At 41.3% G+C, this 18727-nt stretch overlaps 1 protein-coding gene across 4 annotated transcripts; it reads right to left on the bottom strand.

Annotated features, from left to right (window-relative positions):
* Positions 1-398: 398 nt before the first annotated feature.
* Positions 399-13913, bottom strand: LOC123138403 (separase). Of its 4 annotated transcripts, none has more exons than XM_044558375.1 (27): positions 13102-13913; positions 12840-13017; positions 12655-12747; positions 10820-10951; positions 10256-10719; positions 10060-10168; positions 9645-9770; positions 9261-9560; positions 9056-9175; positions 8737-8958; positions 8408-8518; positions 8131-8277; positions 7676-8044; positions 7501-7590; positions 7122-7370; positions 6748-6871; positions 5768-6652; positions 5115-5358; positions 4910-5012; positions 4556-4747; positions 4417-4469; positions 4100-4329; positions 3765-4011; positions 3210-3600; positions 2581-2820; positions 2055-2142; positions 399-1404 (listed from the first exon to the last, which is right to left on the bottom strand). In XM_044558375.1, the coding sequence occupies exons 1-27, from the start codon at positions 13815-13817 to the stop codon at positions 887-889; spliced, it is 6741 nt and encodes a 2246-aa protein (XP_044414310.1). In that variant the 5' UTR covers positions 13818-13913; the 3' UTR covers positions 399-886. The 4 variants fall into 4 exon arrangements, with proteins under 4 accessions (XP_044414310.1, XP_044414311.1, XP_044414313.1 ...); XM_044558376.1 differs by having other exon boundaries at positions 10060-10165; XM_044558378.1 differs by lacking the exon at positions 10820-10951.
* Positions 13914-18727: the final 4814 nt, after the last annotated feature.

Here is an 18727-nt window from a genome sequence, read left to right as displayed (position 1 = left end):
TGAATAATTGCAGACATGAGAACGATGAAATGCGCAGATGCACTCACATAATACAGCACATGAGAACGACCAAGAATATCTAAAAATAAAGTCTGGCGTTGGATTTTTAAACATGGCAAATCAAACGGTTTTTATGTCAAAATTATATTGTTGCGGGGATGGCAGTTTTTTTTAGAAGCAAGGCAATTCCTGGCAAAAAAACTGAACATGGCAAGGATTTGTCATGCTTGCTAAGAAAAACTGACATCAATTTGTAGCAAAATCCATGTAAAAAAACATGTCTCATGAGTCATGAATCATGATGTAGCTGATTTAAATTTGGTCAAAGTTTATGAAGCTTGACTTCTGAAGGAGAAAAACTTTGCCAGCTATATTATGGAAGCTACTACAACGGTACGAGAACATACAATTAAACCAGCTATATTATAATGTAACAGAAAGAATCAGATCTGTAGTGTACAAAATAATACAAACAACAGTTAGCAGTTGCCTTGGGGCTGGTTCAGTTGCTCTACATGCTACTGATTTCCAGAACATAAGATTACATATGTGCTCAAAATTACATTTGGAAGCACATGTATAACAAATTAACAACATATCAAGGTTCATTTGCTCTACATGCTACTGATTTCCCGGAGCATAATTTTACTCGTATATACCCTGTGTTGGCACAGCACTGAATCTCGTCAGAATCGATGAAATTTCGGGCTGGTCCCCGGGTAAAAAACAGCCAATCAGCATTATCTTGTTAGCTCTGCATCTGCTGCTAAGTACAAACAACAGCATAGCCTATCATGGCACTTCCCTCGGTTTGCATCAGTGGCTCAAAGCCCAGAACTACAGCATGCAGTCCACGATGATCTCCCATTAGAATACAGCATGTCCATTACTTCTTCCTGATGATAGTAGGCACACCATAACAAACAGGAGATGCACCGATCATAAGAGGAAGCCTGCAAGCACGCCTAGCTTCACTTATATGTGAAGCTATTCGCCTGTGCCCGCAGTTACAGCAACTACTACTGCCGCCCATCTCTACTGTCTGTTGTTGCTTCCTAGCTCGTGAGCCTTTTCGTCTTGACCTAACATTGTCCTTCGCGGCGATGGTCATGGACTCAAATTCTTGGGTCAGAGGGCAACACTTAGAGCAATTCTTGGCAGCCGTGACATTTTCTTGCAGCCATGAATTGAGCAGTGCTTTACTAAATCGATCTATATCTTTATCCGAGACGTCCCAGAGATTTGCAATGACGGACGGAGAACCAGCAAATAAATAAGACAAAGGGGCCCCTTGAGGAGCATACGCTCCTTTGCAATGAAGTGTCCCACTACTGCAACCCATGAGGAGAGCAGCTGCACAATTATCTAACTTCTCGATTTCCTTTCCAGAGACATACTGGCTTCCTGCAACATTTTCTCAGACTAGTTAGAACACTCTGTTAGTACAACAGATACCTGAGCAGTACCCAGTTTATAAAAAGTATCTGAATACTGAACGGTACTAAGTGCTTGGAGTTCATATTCCTCAACAATAATAGCACAAGTGGTCATCAAACCATCAGACTTGAAGGCATTTGTTAGCACTAGCATCAGAAGCAATAGTTCCTACTGATACATCTGCCACTATACTACTATACAAGTAATAAGTTCTATAAAAGTATGTGTCATCTACTCCCTCCGTCCGAAAAAACTTGTCCCAAGCTTGTTCCTCAAATGGATGTATCTAGCACTAACTTGGTGCTAGATACATCCATTTGAGGGACAAGCTTTTGGAGTACTAGTTAAAGTTCCTGTGGAAGCGTTCAATAGAAGCTTGGTGAGCATTTTGTACAAAATAACTTAACACGGGTAGCTATGCCCATAGAAGAACCAGACACTGTTTTTTAGCTTGCATCCTATAGTGTGGGTATTATGGTAATGCGCTACACTTTGATGGCTTCAAAGGTTGAAGGTTGAAGCCGTGGAAGTTCAAATGACTCCGACACAAGCACATTATACAAGCCAGCAAAATGACTTAACTACCAATATTTATATCCATAGACCATAGTGCATACCACTTCCATGTCCAAAGTAGAGAAAAAGATCATGATTCCTCAGGGCCAAGACAAGCTCTTCAGCTGTTGGAGCATCCCCAGCATTTCCCTGCATGGCATCAATGCATCACAATTATATGCTGGTGATTGCTTGAAGAAAAATCCAAATTTATACTTTAACTAGCTTGCATCATTCTTGGATACATGGCTTATTTCCTTGTGACAGACGTCAAAGCGTTTCAGCAGGTTGCATCATCTATATATAGTATGCTAAACTTGATGCATGCCTGACTACTGAAACTAACAATACACTCAAATGTAGAGTCTGCACCAAAAGCTACCAGGAAACCAGATTTCCAACTATTTATATTTACCATTTCTAGAGTTTAAAGAAAACACTAAAGGTTCCACTTCCGCAAGCCAGACTACATTGTTTATACAACACAGGTGTAGGATTCTTCTTTTGCAATATTCACCATTGAGAAGGTTGTTTAAACAAGCAGCACATTTTCTCATCATCTCTAAGTAATTAACAGATCATCGTTACCTTCCACTCGTAGTTTCTAAACAACTGATCAAATTCCTCTTGTGTGCTGATCAAATCACCACCAGGATTCAACAGATAGAATGCATTGAAAGGGTCAATAACAGGAAAAGGAGGGTCTATGACACTGGCATCTTTCTGATGATTAGTGCTTCTAGTCAATGCTAGAAAGATGCTTCTCACTGACGGCATGCGGTACATTTCCTGATTCCTTAAGACAGGCAAGTTCTCCCAAGGAAGCATCTGCACTCAATCATTTTTAAGAAGAGGTTAAAGAAGATATATGATGGGGATCAAAAAAAGCTTCTATTGGCAATATTGCTAGACAAAGAATACGAGAAAGCTAGCAGTACAACATTTCCTTTCGAGGTTAAAGAATATTGCTACACTAAAATTTACCATGAAAGATCCTTACAGTGTTGTTTCATCCATTGTTTAATTATTTACCGCAAAAATGAATTACATTAGATCACATCAAGGTAGATGCAAATGATGACACAGCTTTTATTTAATTTATCCCTTCCAGTGGCTAATCAGTAAGGTGGAACATCCGTCAAAACTTATAACAGAGTCAAAAAGACCTTTTTAATAACAGAAGAGAGAACCAATAATAAGGATATCATAATGCTCACCTGCACATCAGTATCCAGAACTAAAATCACTGGAGTTCTCTCAACTGGCTCGGCCAGCTCATTCACTACACCATTGCATAAATGCTCAAGGGACACCAGAGCTTCAGCATCAATCTGGCAAGAGAAGGCTCTAAGTCTATCTCTTCCACAACACCCTCCCCTGCCAAAGTAAGCTTTATATGATACAAGCTGAGAAACACATTCTTTCAGTTCATCCACTGATGCAACCCCACCAAGGATGACCTTGATGAGCGCCGGATTTGCTTCAAGTTTGAATTCTGATTCTAGACCAGTGATTAGATTTTCCAGCACTGCCTCACTGTGTTGGTCAGCTGATTGGTGCCCCAGCAGAAGATATTTCCAGGGTCCTAGCCACAATTTTTCCATGTTTCTGTTCAAAACGGCAAACAAAGACATCAGAACAAAGGAATATTGATTTTTAAAACATAATCCTATAATGAAAACGCAAATCTTCAATAATGTACGGAGCAAGATATCTAGAGACCGTCTTAAAATATTTACAGTTGCACACGTAGCATACATAAGAAATCTTACTCCAGTATCTCATTAAGGTCGTTGTTGAGCTTCATTCTATCCGACCACCACCTTACTGCATTTGCTTGTCCATCCTTTGGAATATCAATTGCACCAGAGAGGGATCTAAAGTTATCCTCAAGTAGCTTTCTGAAAGTTGGAGCCACATAATCTATAATAGTGCAGCTCCAAGGGCACTTCCAATTCTTATCTGAAGCTCTAGTTGGATTATCCAGTTCTTTGATAGAAGAGTCTTCATTATGTGCTTCTGTCAAACAATAAGCATGTGAATAAAAAGTGCAAGAGACCCAATATTAACTTATAAGACTATGCAACACAACAGGCAATCTACACACCTTTTGAAATAGAATCCACTGGTAGAAGCATTGTGGTAGGCTTGTTTGTTGAATCAAACCTTGAGAGCAACATCCAAGCAGGAAACAGGGAAGGGAGAAGAAGTGCTTCCCCAAGAACATTCACAAAATCACCTCCAAGCATACTAATGCACACAATTGGTACATCAGGAAGTTGATTGAAGAATTCTGATACATGCTTTTCGAGATGTTCCATGTCTGCCGATGAAAACCTGATACCGAAATTGTAGTTTAATTATACATGTACATACACCATATGAAACAATAAATCAGCAAGTTAACTATTTAAAATTTTAAACCTTAGAAACTTTGGGACCTCATCTATCTTGTTTGCGAAATCTCCAACAAGACCCTGAAAACATGAAGGGGAAATTATTACAACAAATGAAGTACGCCAGTATGTGTTAATCTGGTTGTGAACTTCGGAGTGGTACAAACCTTCGAATCTGTTTTTCTGGGCAATGCCTGTAAGCTTGCAAGGTAATGGCAATTGAGATGAGTTCCAACAGAAGCTTGATGAAAGTAAGCAGCCCAATGATTCAAAGAGAGAGATCCCTTGGAATACAAAGGTAATTGAACCGTGGAATCTATCGTTGAGAGTAAGAATATGCATGTGAGTAGCCTGCAAACCTGCAATAGGGGAGTTGGATGTAAAGACAGGAGTAAGTGTATAATTGACGACAAAAGGAAAAAATAGCCTGACTTGAGCAGACACTCACAAAAAGAGGTAGAAAGATATACGAACTAAGCATTTAAAATTACGAGAGCGAATGACTTGAGAATATCACAGACCTCCTGAAGAAGTGAAGGACTCTCTCCAGATAACACAAAAGCTTTCAGCAACCAAGAAACGATATCAGCCGTTTGTACACTAGAGAAGCTGCAGCAACTATCCCTGCAGATAGTGATGATGACAGTTTAGCAAGGGTCATGAACTGCTACGGTCAGAATGTTATGCATGTGACTGATGCATAATAGGGAATTGATTTAGACAAACCTTGACTGTTCTGAAAGGAAACCCTTCAACAAAAAGAAACTCATACTACATAGTATTTCCGCACGCTCTAAAGAAAGAAAATCACCAGTATTTTCATTCATGATTAGTCCAATTAAATGAGGCTCATAGGTTCTATAACAACCTTGAGGAAGAGATCTGAAATACAACAATGATATACACTGCCAGTAGATACTATGAACTTCATGAGCTCCATGCTTTCCACCCTGAGCTCCCAAGGCTCTTGCTGCAAAGGCAGCACATCAGGACTGAATAATATGAAAGAATTAAGGAACTTAACTAATAAGTAATGATCAACAAGTAGCCCAACTACAGAAGCAAGAAATCAAATTTGATCAAACTACTTAAGCTAACAGATCCATACATTTCCAAGTATCGCATGTAGAAATGTGGAGCGCTATATTTGTGATGTGAGAGCTTTCAGGGAGTGTCTACTTGTACAACTTGCGTAAGAAACTTAGGCTACTGTTTGTTTCACAGGCATTTTTGTGGCCGGTCAGTTTTGACATAATTAAGCACCAAGTTACCAACCAATGAGATTCCTTAGGTATGTGAAACCTTCAATTGCGTGTCTCATAACTGAAGTATATCACAGATTGGTTTGGCACATGACAGAACATGGATAAAAATAGTACCTGTTTTTAACAGAAGAGACACAAGATGGCGTCGGCGGATGCAGTCTTTTCTGAACTGCAATATATTCTCAATGGACTCAGAATTGAGTGAATTAACAAAAAGGCAATTCCAACACCCAAACATATTGCATATGTCATCTCTGCTGCAGTAAACACCATCAAGGGAGCAGCTTAGCTTCCCACAGACTAAAGCATCTGTGGACAATTTGTCGCTCCCAGATATGTCATTCTCACTATTCAGTTCAGCTAGATCTTTTTCACTTTTCACATGTGCAGTTCGCTTGCTGGATCGGGTGGTTCTAGTCTTTGAATGAGCTGCCGCATTCTGTTCTTTGGCTAAACGTGATGAAGTTTTGGATGTCTTAACGTTAACATCCAATGGTGGGGCACTTTCGGCATTCTTCAAGTTTTTCCTTTCAGATTTTAATCCCACAAGTTCATTGTACTGGTCAATAGGTGCTTGACTGAACAACAAACAAGGAGTACATGGAGGTAACACTCCATCCTTGGCTGCTAAGGGTTTTTTCCCACGATTACAAGCTCCACGCTTGGTTTCTGCAATACAGTCTTTGTTGCCCAAAATGCAACTAGTATTAAGTTTACAACAGGACCCAGCAGAAAATTCCAAACTGGTGTCATTCAATTTCTCCATGGCAGATCGGTACATGCCTAAAGCACGAGACAAATTGCATGTTGAATGTTTTTGCAAATCTTTGTCAAATTGATTCCAAAACAGATCCCCAGCTTGCACATCAACTGATATCTCTTGAGTCAACCTGCATGTCTCACATGAAATGAATTCACAATTTTCTTTAAGGAGATCCCTAGCATGTTTAAGCTCACCCTCTGCAGCATCCCACAGCTGTCTCTTGCAGTATAGTTGACCTAAAAGATGAGAAAGAAGGGATAAATGAATAAAAACCAACACAGATGAATAAAAACAATAAACCAACAGACAGATCATCGCTAGATGTATGTACCTAACGCTGATGTAAAAACAACAGCAAAAATTGGCAATCCTTGGAAACATGATATCTCCTTTCCTGTCCGTAATAGAACTTCTGCTTCGGTGCCATCACCAATCAACTCATGCATCAGAGCAACCTGAGTACATAGTGAAAAAACATGAATAATATGAGAAAGTCTGTAGCCAACTTGAGACCATGTTTTACATTATGGAAATGATTGCGATATTGCCAAAAGCCAAAGCAGTGTCAACATGAGCCATCACTCATAAGTAGGTTGGACTCATCTTACTATGTTAAAGATGGCTAGTGGTGGTGCACATATTCCACCAACTTTTTCAATCAATTTGCTGGTACTGAACTTAACTCATGCCACACTATTGTCATACCTGTAATATGCTTTCAAGGTAACATTTAAGTACATTCCATGGGGTAAGGAAAGAATCTCTCATGCTGCTTGGCCTGGTGCAATCTGGCCAAATTTCAGCCATTGTTGGTCCCCATGCTTCAAGTGAAACAAAGCCTTGCCCACCAGAACATTCGCTTTCCTTGATTACAAACTTGCCCAAATTAAATTTGAACTTCTTTTTTAGGAGCTTCTTGCGCAATTGGAGGGCTTCTCTTCCATATGAAATGGCCTGCAAAACAAAACAAAGAGTTGTTCTGATTACAAGGGGCTAAACTATAAAGCAGCTCTACAGTCAAGCAAATTTCATAATAGCTGGAGATTTTCCACCAAAGTAAATTGATGAGAGAGAAAATGATTACCTGGAGAAGTTGTCCTCTTGACAGAAGTCTTTCTGACGAATCATAATACAGCCAGCCAGCCAGATAGGCTGATTGATTATTCAAAGGAACCTGCAAAAAGCAATACAAAATGCATAACAGAAAAACTAAAGGACAATAAGAACTACATTTTTGCAATGCTAGTAACTGAGCTTACTTCAGAAACCAGAGATGATGCAACTTTAACAATCCCATCAACATTAGCATTGAAACCAAACTGATTTCCAAGGGAATATTCACACGGTTGAGAAAAGAATTCAACAGGCCACAACTGCTGAAGAAACATAGAAAGAGAAGGATAATCTCCTTTGAAACAGTTTCTCCAAAACAATGTATTGCGGCAATCAACACCAAGGTGTTCTGCCACATAAGAAAAAAAATTCTGGTCCACTGGGAGATGACAGCACGCATGATTAAGGCGCCGGTTGATAAATAACATGGATAATAACTTTTCTATGGGTAAATTTTCTTGCTTCCACATCATTATGATAAGCTTGCACAGCTCAAACTGAAGCTCAAAGTGACCCTGATATAGGGCAAAAAACACATAATTATCTTGCTAAAGGCACAGTTATATCTTATCAAACCTAATAAGTTTTAGCTTTGACTTACCTTCATGGCCAACAAATCAACAAGAGAACAAAGAAGTGGTACAAGAGTTTCTGATGGCTGTTGAAAGATCACACCAGGAGAAGAATGCTGAGAAGTACCCATCTTTGACCACAAGCCAACGGCACTCCTAGCATCATCAAAGATTACCTATTCAAAATAACAAATAACCATGAGCAAACAAAGGAAAGGCATGTTCTAGCTAATGTACAACAGTACAATTGACTACAAGCAATTCTTGTGAACTCAACTAAATGCAGCTCGGATATGAAGCAGTTACCTTGCCGCCACGATTGGCTTCCTGCGCACAATGTGCATGCAAGCAGTAAGCAATAGCTAATTCATGCATCACAATCGCATTCCCTCGAGATGAATCCAGTAAGATGCTTCGCTGGTTCGATGGAAGAAAATGATCTTAGATCTCACTCGTGGTATGTTATGATGCAACTTATCTATATTGCGTAGCCCAAGGAGCATATATATATTACACATGACTTGGGGTATAAGGAAAGGAAACATAGCCTAATAGGACTCCTGGACCAATACTAATACTTCCTACCATGGTATACATAAGAAAACAGGACAAGAAGGGGGTGGCGAGGGCTTCACCAGTAAAGATATGGCTTCAGATAAGGACTCAAGACACCTGCTTATGTTTTGCACCCCAGATGAACGGAGTGCATGTGCCTTTCTAACTAAAACTTTTGATCTGTCCAGATAGTACTCTTTTGAACAATAAAGTTCATTCAATAGAATATCTATTATTCTTATTTGCATATTTCCGCAGAGCATGGTGGCACGAGATTCCATTTCTCCATATTTTAATAATTCCTGCAAAAACCAATGCACGTCCACGAAGCACTTCGCATCAGAAAGAGATCCAAATAAAGATACACTATTTTTAATCTAACAAAACAGAATCTGGTACCTGCTCTAAGATTGAGCCTATCAACTTCTTTGGCAAGGGAGATGGGTAGCCCATTAGAGAGTGATATAGAAGTGGGGCACTATCCATATTTTGGTCATTCGCAAAATCCTTAAGTGTTATCTAAAGTTTGCATAAGAAATAAACAAAACCAAATCAGCAAAGTGTTTGAAGTGGGATAGCTTCTCTAGTTTTTTTATGTCAATACCTTCACCCACGACTCGATCAGAACCGAATAGCTTTTGTGATAATCTGATGTGTCACCATGGGCCAACAATTCAGAAAAGCTCTTCACAACAATATCTCGTATCACTTTTGAGCCACATCTATGGAGAGTGTTGACCATCTTATCTATCCTAGCAAATGCATCTGTAATGATATCCTTCAGTGTATCCTTCGGTAGATCCTCAATTATGATGTGACCTTCCGTTCTTGTTGATAGTCTACAGTAAGAAAGTCTGATCTGTGCCCATGTTGCTTGGCAGCATAGTTCTAATGCCTTTGGTGCCTGAAGCAGTTAAAACAGTCAATCGTACAAAACTCCGTAGTTAAAAGCAAATTTAAGTAAAAGACCAGCACCTTAGAAGGGTACCTCTTCAAAATGTCCAATATTATAAAGTGTCACGCCGATGTTACCAATTGAAGGGATCAAATATTTGAAATCCTCAAGCTTTATCCATGTACTTGAAATGGCACAATTGATAGAATACAAGCTCTTCTGGACTATGAAAGCAAAATGCATTAATAGGGATGGTAGTAGAAGATAGTAAATTCGGTGATTTAACAGCAATTCTCCACAAAATGGACTGGTAAAGGAGAATACACAAAGTTGTTTATTGATAATAACTTATACATGCAACAAAATGCTCCAAAGATGATACCAATAACAGGCTGAATCAAGGGGTTCTATGATGCACAAGTAATAACACCAGTGGTAAATGACTAAATGGTCTTGAGTTCCTATTAATAAGATTCAAATACAAGTATAGGACAAGCGACTTAGGTACCTGGATAGCCTCTTTGGTCACAAAGGAAATTTTGATTGCTGACACTAGGGCCCTCAGTAAGGTTTTATTTAATCTCTCCTTCTCTTCGTCAGACATTTTGGTATAACTGCTACAACACACAAAAGAACAGCTTGCAAAATCAGAAATCACTCGATTATTGCAGTGAGATAATACAGTACAATTTTATGGGCTTTACCTATAAGCAAAAAGGCTGGAATCAATAAACTGATTCAGTGCCATTAAGACACATGTCATTTTCCCCGAAGTGGGGACTGTTTTTTCTTTGAAGAAGCTCTCCCAAACTGCATTTGCAGGCTGCAATAGTATCTTGCAAACAAACTCCAAAGAATCCAAATATGCCAAAAAATTAATATGCTCACGTGACTGAGAACAACTATAACTGTCTTTCTTATTGGGATGCCTGGCATCAGTTAGTGTACTTGAATATTTACCCAAATTATCATGTTTACTGGATTTGCCATCAGTGGCACAGAAAATCCGTTCTAGTGTGCCCAGTGCATTGTTCAAAGTTTGTAGGTTCTTTTCATTCTTGAGAAAATCCACTGACATAGAGGGCTGATCTTCGCTTTCCATTTGCTGTCTACTGAAGTGTAATCCAGTAGCATAAAGATGAAGAACTGAGGCGATGGGCGGGGAAATCTATAAGTTGCAAGCAAATTAATTAATCAAAAACAATAATAGCACTGTTATGGTATAACTTAACATCGAGCACTGGTAAAAAAAACAGTACATAATGTACCTCAGAAGAAAAACCACCTTGTCCATAAAATAGTTTTGAAGCACCAGCATTTACATCCCTATTTGAAAGAAAACTCCGAGAAAAATAATCTATAAACTCTAGGAACTCGTTCAAAGCTTTAGGTAAGTAGGCCTGAAAAAAAATTGCATGATATTACAACAACTAACAATGTCTTATTGGTAAAATAACTCATTGCCTCGGTGCAAACAATATATAGAACTGAGGTACACCAGAAATCTGCTTGCAAGACTTAATTGTCATTTATTCATAACTACCTAAATACCTGTGTGTTGCAACGGGGGCAACTTTATTCTAGTGGTCCGGCGTAGGAAATTTTGATTGGGTTGAGATTGAGATTTGCTGTGTGGAGGGAATCCATAAGCAAAGGTAAGGAAAGATATGATTGATTGAGATTGTGTACATACAACTACATGAGTTGATTTTGTTGTTTTCTTGCAAGGGATTTCTTGCTATTGGTGATTTATTTGATTTCTGTTGATTGCTTTGCAAGGGATTTTTTTTCCAAGAAACGAGGAGGTGTGGTCGTTTTCAAAAGCTTCCTGTCAAACCGGCTCATATTTCAATCCGTGCTGGACCGGTCAATTGCTTGTTTGGTTCGAGGTTGAGCTCACCCGCCACCCTACGTCAGTAGTCTTCCTAACTTTCATTCCCTTTTTTTGCTCTAAAGTAAGCTCCTTCAAGAAGAGCATTGAGGTCGCAACAGGGCTCTGGGTAAATATTGTTCGCCCGTATGAGCCGGGCTGTGAATATTTATAGGTCAGGATCTTTACTGAAAAATCACAATACTACACTACAACAATTTCGGGGTTATCGCATGGTTTGGGAAAAAAATCGGCAGAAAGGGGCATGTATCGATGAGAGGGTGGATGCGATGGAAATGTAAACAACAAACTCCCCTTTAATAGTAGAGATGACTTACACCATCAGTAATCACAAGGAGGTAGAATGCTTCAAGATTAAAACAACATATTGAATCAGGACACTTAAACAGCATCTACTGCTCCAAGGCATCTAGCACATTCAGTATCACTACTAAAATAAGTACCACCAGCTCATAGTAAGATGTATTCAAGTGATGCGAGTCTAACAGGTTGACATTATAACAAGGGCACTCTATCAGTCAATAGAGAAGTTTAAACCATAGGTTGGAAACAAGTAACAACGTCTACTAAGATAACTTTACAAAGTTCAGCTATTAACAAGCCTTATTCACTTCTAGTTACACCCGCACATCTCCAAAACAAGGAACCACACTAATAGTTTAAATGTCGGAAGTAAGCTTCATGATCATGTGATGTTGTCAAGACACCACTTTTAATGCTAAACTTAGGCACAATCATGTGCTTCTAAATTTTAGTGAAAGACAATGTGTTTTATCTGCATGAAATTGCTCAGTCACAGGGAGGAGGAACTAGATGGTTTAAGCAACCAAAACAGTAAGTACCTCGCACAAAATTTACTACATGACACGGATGAACAGTTTCTTAAGCCAGCCTAAATTAAAGAACAAATGCAGTGTCTAAAGAAGTCTAAACCATGGACAGGAAACAATGTTTCGTAAGATAGATTTGCAAAATCCAACTATTGACAAGCCTTATTCCACTTTTAATCACACACACACACACACACACACACACACACACACACACACACACACACATCTCCATAGCAAGGAATCTCACTAATATAGGGACCATATTTCTAGCTTCACAATAATTTGGTACAGCCAAGTCACGGTTTTTGCCGCTAAACTTTGTATAGTTTAATGTTCTTCTGAATTTTAGTGAAATCAACATGTTTCAGAGGTACATTACCTTGACACGTAAAACAGACTCAAGCACGGCAAGCAAAAGCGATGTGCTCTCACCCCAACTCAAATCCACAGAAGAACAGATCTTGCGTGCAACCTTCAATAAGAATAAACAGTAAAACCATTAACCAATATAATTAAGTTATATTTGTTGAGTTCAATGGCAATCAAATTGATAGACACACGTACGATGGGCAAGCGTTCAATCAGCTGTGCCTTCTCACACTCCCCTAAGGTTGCAACACAGAATTCACGGACAAGATCAGCGTCGAAAAATGAAGACTCGGCAGCCAGGAAAATGGCACAGCGGCTCAGTGCATTCACAAGCAGAGTGAGATACTTCTTGCTGGCCCCCTCAGTCAGAATCCTGCAACCACACAAAATCTCAGTCACACACAGTATATGCTTCCTTGGTAAAAAAATGCAGAGTTGGCAAAGCACGTTATCTCACCGGAGCCATGGCCGGAGCTGCTCAACAAGGTTACGAACACGTTCGTAGCAGGCATCTTCCTTCACCTTGCCCTTGCTGGCACAATTAGCAAGGCATACGGTGAGCTCAACCGCAAGGATGGTGACTTCAGGGTCCGCGCCAGCCTCTCCTGCAATGCCAGGCTCGGGGAGGAGGGGAGCAACAATTGCAGCGCCACGAGAAGGCTTTGCGGCCGTCAGTGGCGAGAGCGCGCAGCGGAGGGCGTCGAGAGTGGCGGCAGCCTCCGCCTCGGCGCGGGCGTAGCGGCCGCGCGACTCGAGGCAGCACACGAAGCGGCCGCGCTGGAGCAGCACGGAGTAGGGCTTCCCGGCGAGGCAGGTCGAGATGGCCGCCAGGCAGTCGAGGGTGAGGCCGTAGATCTCGAGCAGCTCGTCGAGGCCCGCCGCGTCGCCGCCCGCGCTAGGGTTCGGGAGGAGGAGCGGCGGGAGGAGCTGGAGCGCGCGGCAGAGGAACGGGAGGAACCGCTTCGCGAGGGAGCGGAGGGCGGCCGCGTCGGGGGGCGGCTGCTGCTGCTTGCCCTGCTTCGTCGCCCTCTTCGGCGGCGGCTTGGGGTTAGGGTTGGCGGCGGGCAGGTGGGGGGAGAAGGGCTGGAGGTAGGCGGCGAAGCGGGAGTGGAGGCCGGCGCGGGAGCTCGGGGAGGAGAGGGCCGCGAGGAGGTCGTCGGCGGCGGCCTCCATCGCCGTGCGCGGGGTGGTCGGAGCGGGGGCCGTGTGGGGAAAATTTTCGGCCGTTTGGGGGAGCGGGAAAAGGGGAGGGAGGGTTTTGGCAGAGGCGCCTCTACTCGTCTCGTCGCCTGCGCATTCCAGATTTCTGAAGCGTGCGGCGGAAGATTGGGTGTTTATGGGCCGAACTGGAATTCTGGGACAATAAGCAGGCTTTTGTTCCATTTGGGCCTCAGATGTTGGATTGTTAGCAACTGGTTCAGATTTAATACCTCAAAAAAAAACTAGTTCAGATTTTCCAGAAAAAAGGGAATCTGATAACGCGCGAACGTTAGGTACGAGCACATGGCGGATCGAACGTTTTCGATGACAAGTTTAGTGAAGCAAGGATGGCAACTTCGTGCTTCGGTTTATTTTTTGACAGAAAATTGATGTGTTTGTTAACTAACTTATCATACTTGAGTCATTAGAATTGACATAAAAATGTTCAATTTGCCATGTGCTCGTACTTGACGTCAGGTACTTATCATTTCTGGAAAAAAAATGGTTCGGACCATCATCCTAGCAATACCTACTCTTGTATATCCAACTTAGCTATGCCTCTTCATTACGTAAACAAATATTGAAAACTATTACAAAAAACCGATCAAATGTCGATAAAAAGTGGCTTGTGTCACCTAGCTCGACTAAGCCTAGACATCGACAATGTGAATGACACAACATATAGATACGCATGACAGGTAAGAAATAAATCCGTGAGCTAGTCGCCCCACAACCCCAATGAGAGGGGGGACAATGTTGGAAATATGCCCTAGAGACAATAATAAAATGGTTATTATTGTATTCCCTTGTTCATGATAATTGTCTATTATTCATGCTATAATTGTATTGACCGGAAACCGCCACCCCTAGGGAGGGAACCCTAGATGGGGGTGCAGCCCCTCCCCTTCCCCTATATATACTTAGGTATTGGGGGCTGCAAAACACACGAGATGAACTCTTCCAAGGCGCAGCCCTACCTCTCTCCCTCCTCGTCTCTTGCGGTGCTTGGCGAAGCCCTGCTGGAGTGTCATGCTCCTCCATCACCACCACGCCGTTGTGCTGCTACTGGACGGAGTCTTCCCCAACCTCTCCCTCTCTCCTTGCTGGATCAAGGCACGGGAGACGTCACCGGGCTGCACGTGTGTTGAACGCGGAGGTGCCATCCGTTCGGCACTAGGATCTTCGGTGATTTGGATCACGATGAGTACGACTCCCTCAACCCCGTTCTCTTGAATGCTTCCGCTCACGATCTACAAGGATATGTAGATGCACTCCTCTCTCTCGTTGCTAGTCTCTCCATAGATAGATCTTGGTGACTCGTAGGAAAATTTTGAATTTCTGCTACGTTCCCCAATAGTGGCATCATGAGCTAGGTCTATTGCGTAGATTCTATGCACGAGTAGAACACAAGTTGTTGCGGGCGTTGATTTTGTTCAATATGCTTATCGTTACTAGTTCTATCTTGTTTCGACGGTATTGTGGGATGAAGCGGCCCGGAACGACCTTACACGTACACTTACGTGAGATAGGTTCCACTGATTGACATGCACTTGTTGCATAAGGTGGCTAGCGGGTGCCAGTCTCTCCCACTTTAGTCGGATCGGATTCGATGAAAAGGGTCCTTATGAAGGGTAAATAGCAATTGGCATATCACGTTGTGGCTTTTGCGTAGGTAAGAAACGTTCTTGCTAGAAACCCATAGCAGCCACGTAAAACATGCAAACAACAATTAGAGGACGTCTAACTTGTTTTTGCAGGGTATGCTATGTGATGTGATATGGCCAAAAGAATGTGATGAATGATATGTGATGTATGAGATTGATCATGTTCTTGTAATAGGAATCACGACTTGCATGTCGATGAGTATGACAACCGCAGGAGCCATAGGAGTTGTCTTTGTTTATTGTATGACCTGCGTGTCACTGAATAACGCCATGTAATTACTTTACTTCATTGCTAACCGTTAGCCATAGTAGTAGAAGTAATAGTTGGCGAGACAACTTCATGGAGACACGATGATGCAGATCATGATGATGGAGATCATGGTGTCATGCCGGTGACGATGATGATCATGGAGCCCCGAAGATGGAGATCAGAAGGAGCAAAATGATATTGGCCATATCATGTCACTTTTTGATTGCATGTGATGTTTATCATGTTTATGCATCTTGTTTGCTTAGAACGACGGTAGTAAATAAGACGATCCCTCATTAAATTTTCAAGAAAGTGCTCCCCCTAACTATGCACCGTTGCGGAAGTTCGTTATTTCGAAGCACCACGTGATGATCGGATGTGATAGATTCTAACATTCACATACAAGGGGTGTAAGCCAGATTTACACATGCGAAACACTTAGGTTGACTTGACGAGCCTAGCATGTACAGACATGGCCTCGGAACACAAGAGACCGAAAGGTCGAGCATGAGTCGTATGGTAGATACGATCAATATGAAGATGTTCACCGATGATGACTAGTCCGTCTCACGTGATGATCGGACACGGCCTAGTTGACTCGGATCATGTAATCACTTGGATGACTAGAGGGATGTCTATCTGAGTGGGAGTTCATAAGATGAACTTAATTATCCTGAACATAGTCAAAAGGTTTTTGCAAATTATGTCATAGCTCACGCTTTAATTCTACTGTTTTAGATATGTTCCTAGAGAAAATTTAGTTGAAAGTTGATAGTAGCAATTATGCGGACTGGGTCCGTAAACTGAGGATTGTCCTCATTGCTGCATAGAAAGCTTATGTCCTTAATGCACCGCTCGGTGTGCTGAACCTCGAACGTCGTATGTGGATGTTGCGAACATTTGACATACACGTTTTGATAACTACGTGATAGTTCAGTAATGTTAAACGGTTTGGAATTGAGGCACCGAAGACGATTTCCAAACGTCGCGGAACATATGAGATGTTTCGAGGGCTGAAATTGGGATTTCAGGCTCGTGCCCACGTCAAGAGGTATAAGACCTCCGACGATTTTCTTAGCCTACAAACTAAGGGAGAAAATCTCAATCATTGAGCTTGTACTCAGACTGTCTGGGTACTACAATCACTTGAATCGAATGGGAGTTAATCTTCCAAATATGATAGTGATGTTTCTCTAAAGTCATTGCCACCAAGCTACTAGAGCTTCGTGATGAACTATAACATATCAGGGATAGATATGATAATCCTTGAAATATTCGCGATGTTTGACGCTGCGAAAGTAGAAATCAAGAAGGAGCATCAATTGTTGATGGTTAGTGAAACCACTAGTTTCAAGAAGGGCAAGGGCAAGAAGGGATACTTCATGAAACGGCAAATCAGCTGCTGCTCTAGTGAAGAAACCCAAGGTTGAACCCAAACCCGAGACTAAGTGCTTCTGTAATAAGGGGAACGGTCACTGGAGCAGAATTACTCTAGATACTTGGTAGATAAGAAGGCAGGCAAGGTCGATAGAAGTATATTGGATATACATTATATTAATGTGTACTCTACTAATACTCCTAGTAGCACCATGGTAATAGATACCGGTTCGGTTGCTAAGTGTTAGTAACTCGAAATAAAAGGCTACGGAATAAACCGAGACTAGCTAAAGGCGAGGTGACGATATGTGTTGAAAGTATTTCCAAGGTTGATGTGATCAAATATCGCACGCTCCCTCTACCATCGGGATCGGTGTTAAACCTAAATAATAATTATTTGGTGTTTGCGTTGAGCATAGACATGATTGGATTATGTCTATCGCAATACGGTTATTCATTTAAGGAGAATAATGGTTACTCTGTTTATTTGAATAATACCTTCAATGGTCTTGCACCTAAAATGAATGGTTTATTGAATCTCAATCGTAGTGATACATATGTTCATGCCAAAAGATATAAGATAGGAATGATAGTACCACCTACTTGTGGCACTGCCATTTGAGTCATATTGGTATAAAACACATGAAGAAGCTCCATGTTGATGGATCTTTTGGACTCACTCATTTTTGAAAAGTTTGAGACGTGTGAACCATGTCTATTAGTATGTTTGCATGAAGAAACTCCATGCAGATGGATCGTTTGGACTCACTTGATTTTGAATCACTTGAGACATGCAAATCATACCACATGGGCAAGATGACTGAAAAGCCTCGTTTTCAGTAAGATAGAACAAGAAAGCAACTTGTTGAAAGTAACACATTTTGATGTGTGCAGTCCAATGAGTGCTGAGGCACGCAGTGGATATCGTTATGTTCTTACTTCATAGATGATTTGAGTAGATGCTGAGTATATTTACTAGATGAAACACAAGTCTGAATTATTGAAAGGTTCAAGTAATTTCAGAGTGAAGTTGAAGATCATCGTGACAAGAGGATAAAATGTCTATGACATGATCATAGAGATGAATATCTGAGTTACGAGTTTGGTACACAATTAAGACCTTGTGGAAATTGTTTCACAACTAATGCCGCCTGGAACACCATAGTGTGATGGTGTGTCCGAACATCATAGCTGCACCCTATTGGATATGGTGCATACCATGATGTCTCTTATCGAATTACCACTATCGTTCATGGGTTAGGCATTACAGACAACCGCATTCACTTTAAATAGGGCACCACGTAATTCCGTTGAGATGACACCGTATGAACTATGGTTTAGAGAAACCTAAGCTGTCGTTTCTTGAAAGTTTGGGGCTGCGACGCTTATGTGAAAAAGTTTCATCCTGATAAGCTCGAACCCAAAGCGGATAAATACATCTTCATAGGACACCCAAAACAGTTGGGTATACCTCCTAATTCAGACCCGGAAGCAAAAGTGATTGTTTCTAGAAACGGGTCCTTTCTCGAGGAATAGTTTCTCTCGTAAGAATTGAGTGGGAGGATGGTGGAGACTTGATGAGGTTATTGAAC

Source organism: Triticum aestivum, chromosome 6B, assembly GCF_018294505.1.
Source record: "Triticum aestivum cultivar Chinese Spring chromosome 6B, IWGSC CS RefSeq v2.1, whole genome shotgun sequence".
Taxonomy (NCBI): Eukaryota; Viridiplantae; Streptophyta; class Magnoliopsida; order Poales; family Poaceae; genus Triticum; species Triticum aestivum.
The sequence above is the reverse complement of the archived record's forward strand: the minus strand, read 5'-3'. Positions and strand labels throughout refer to the sequence as shown.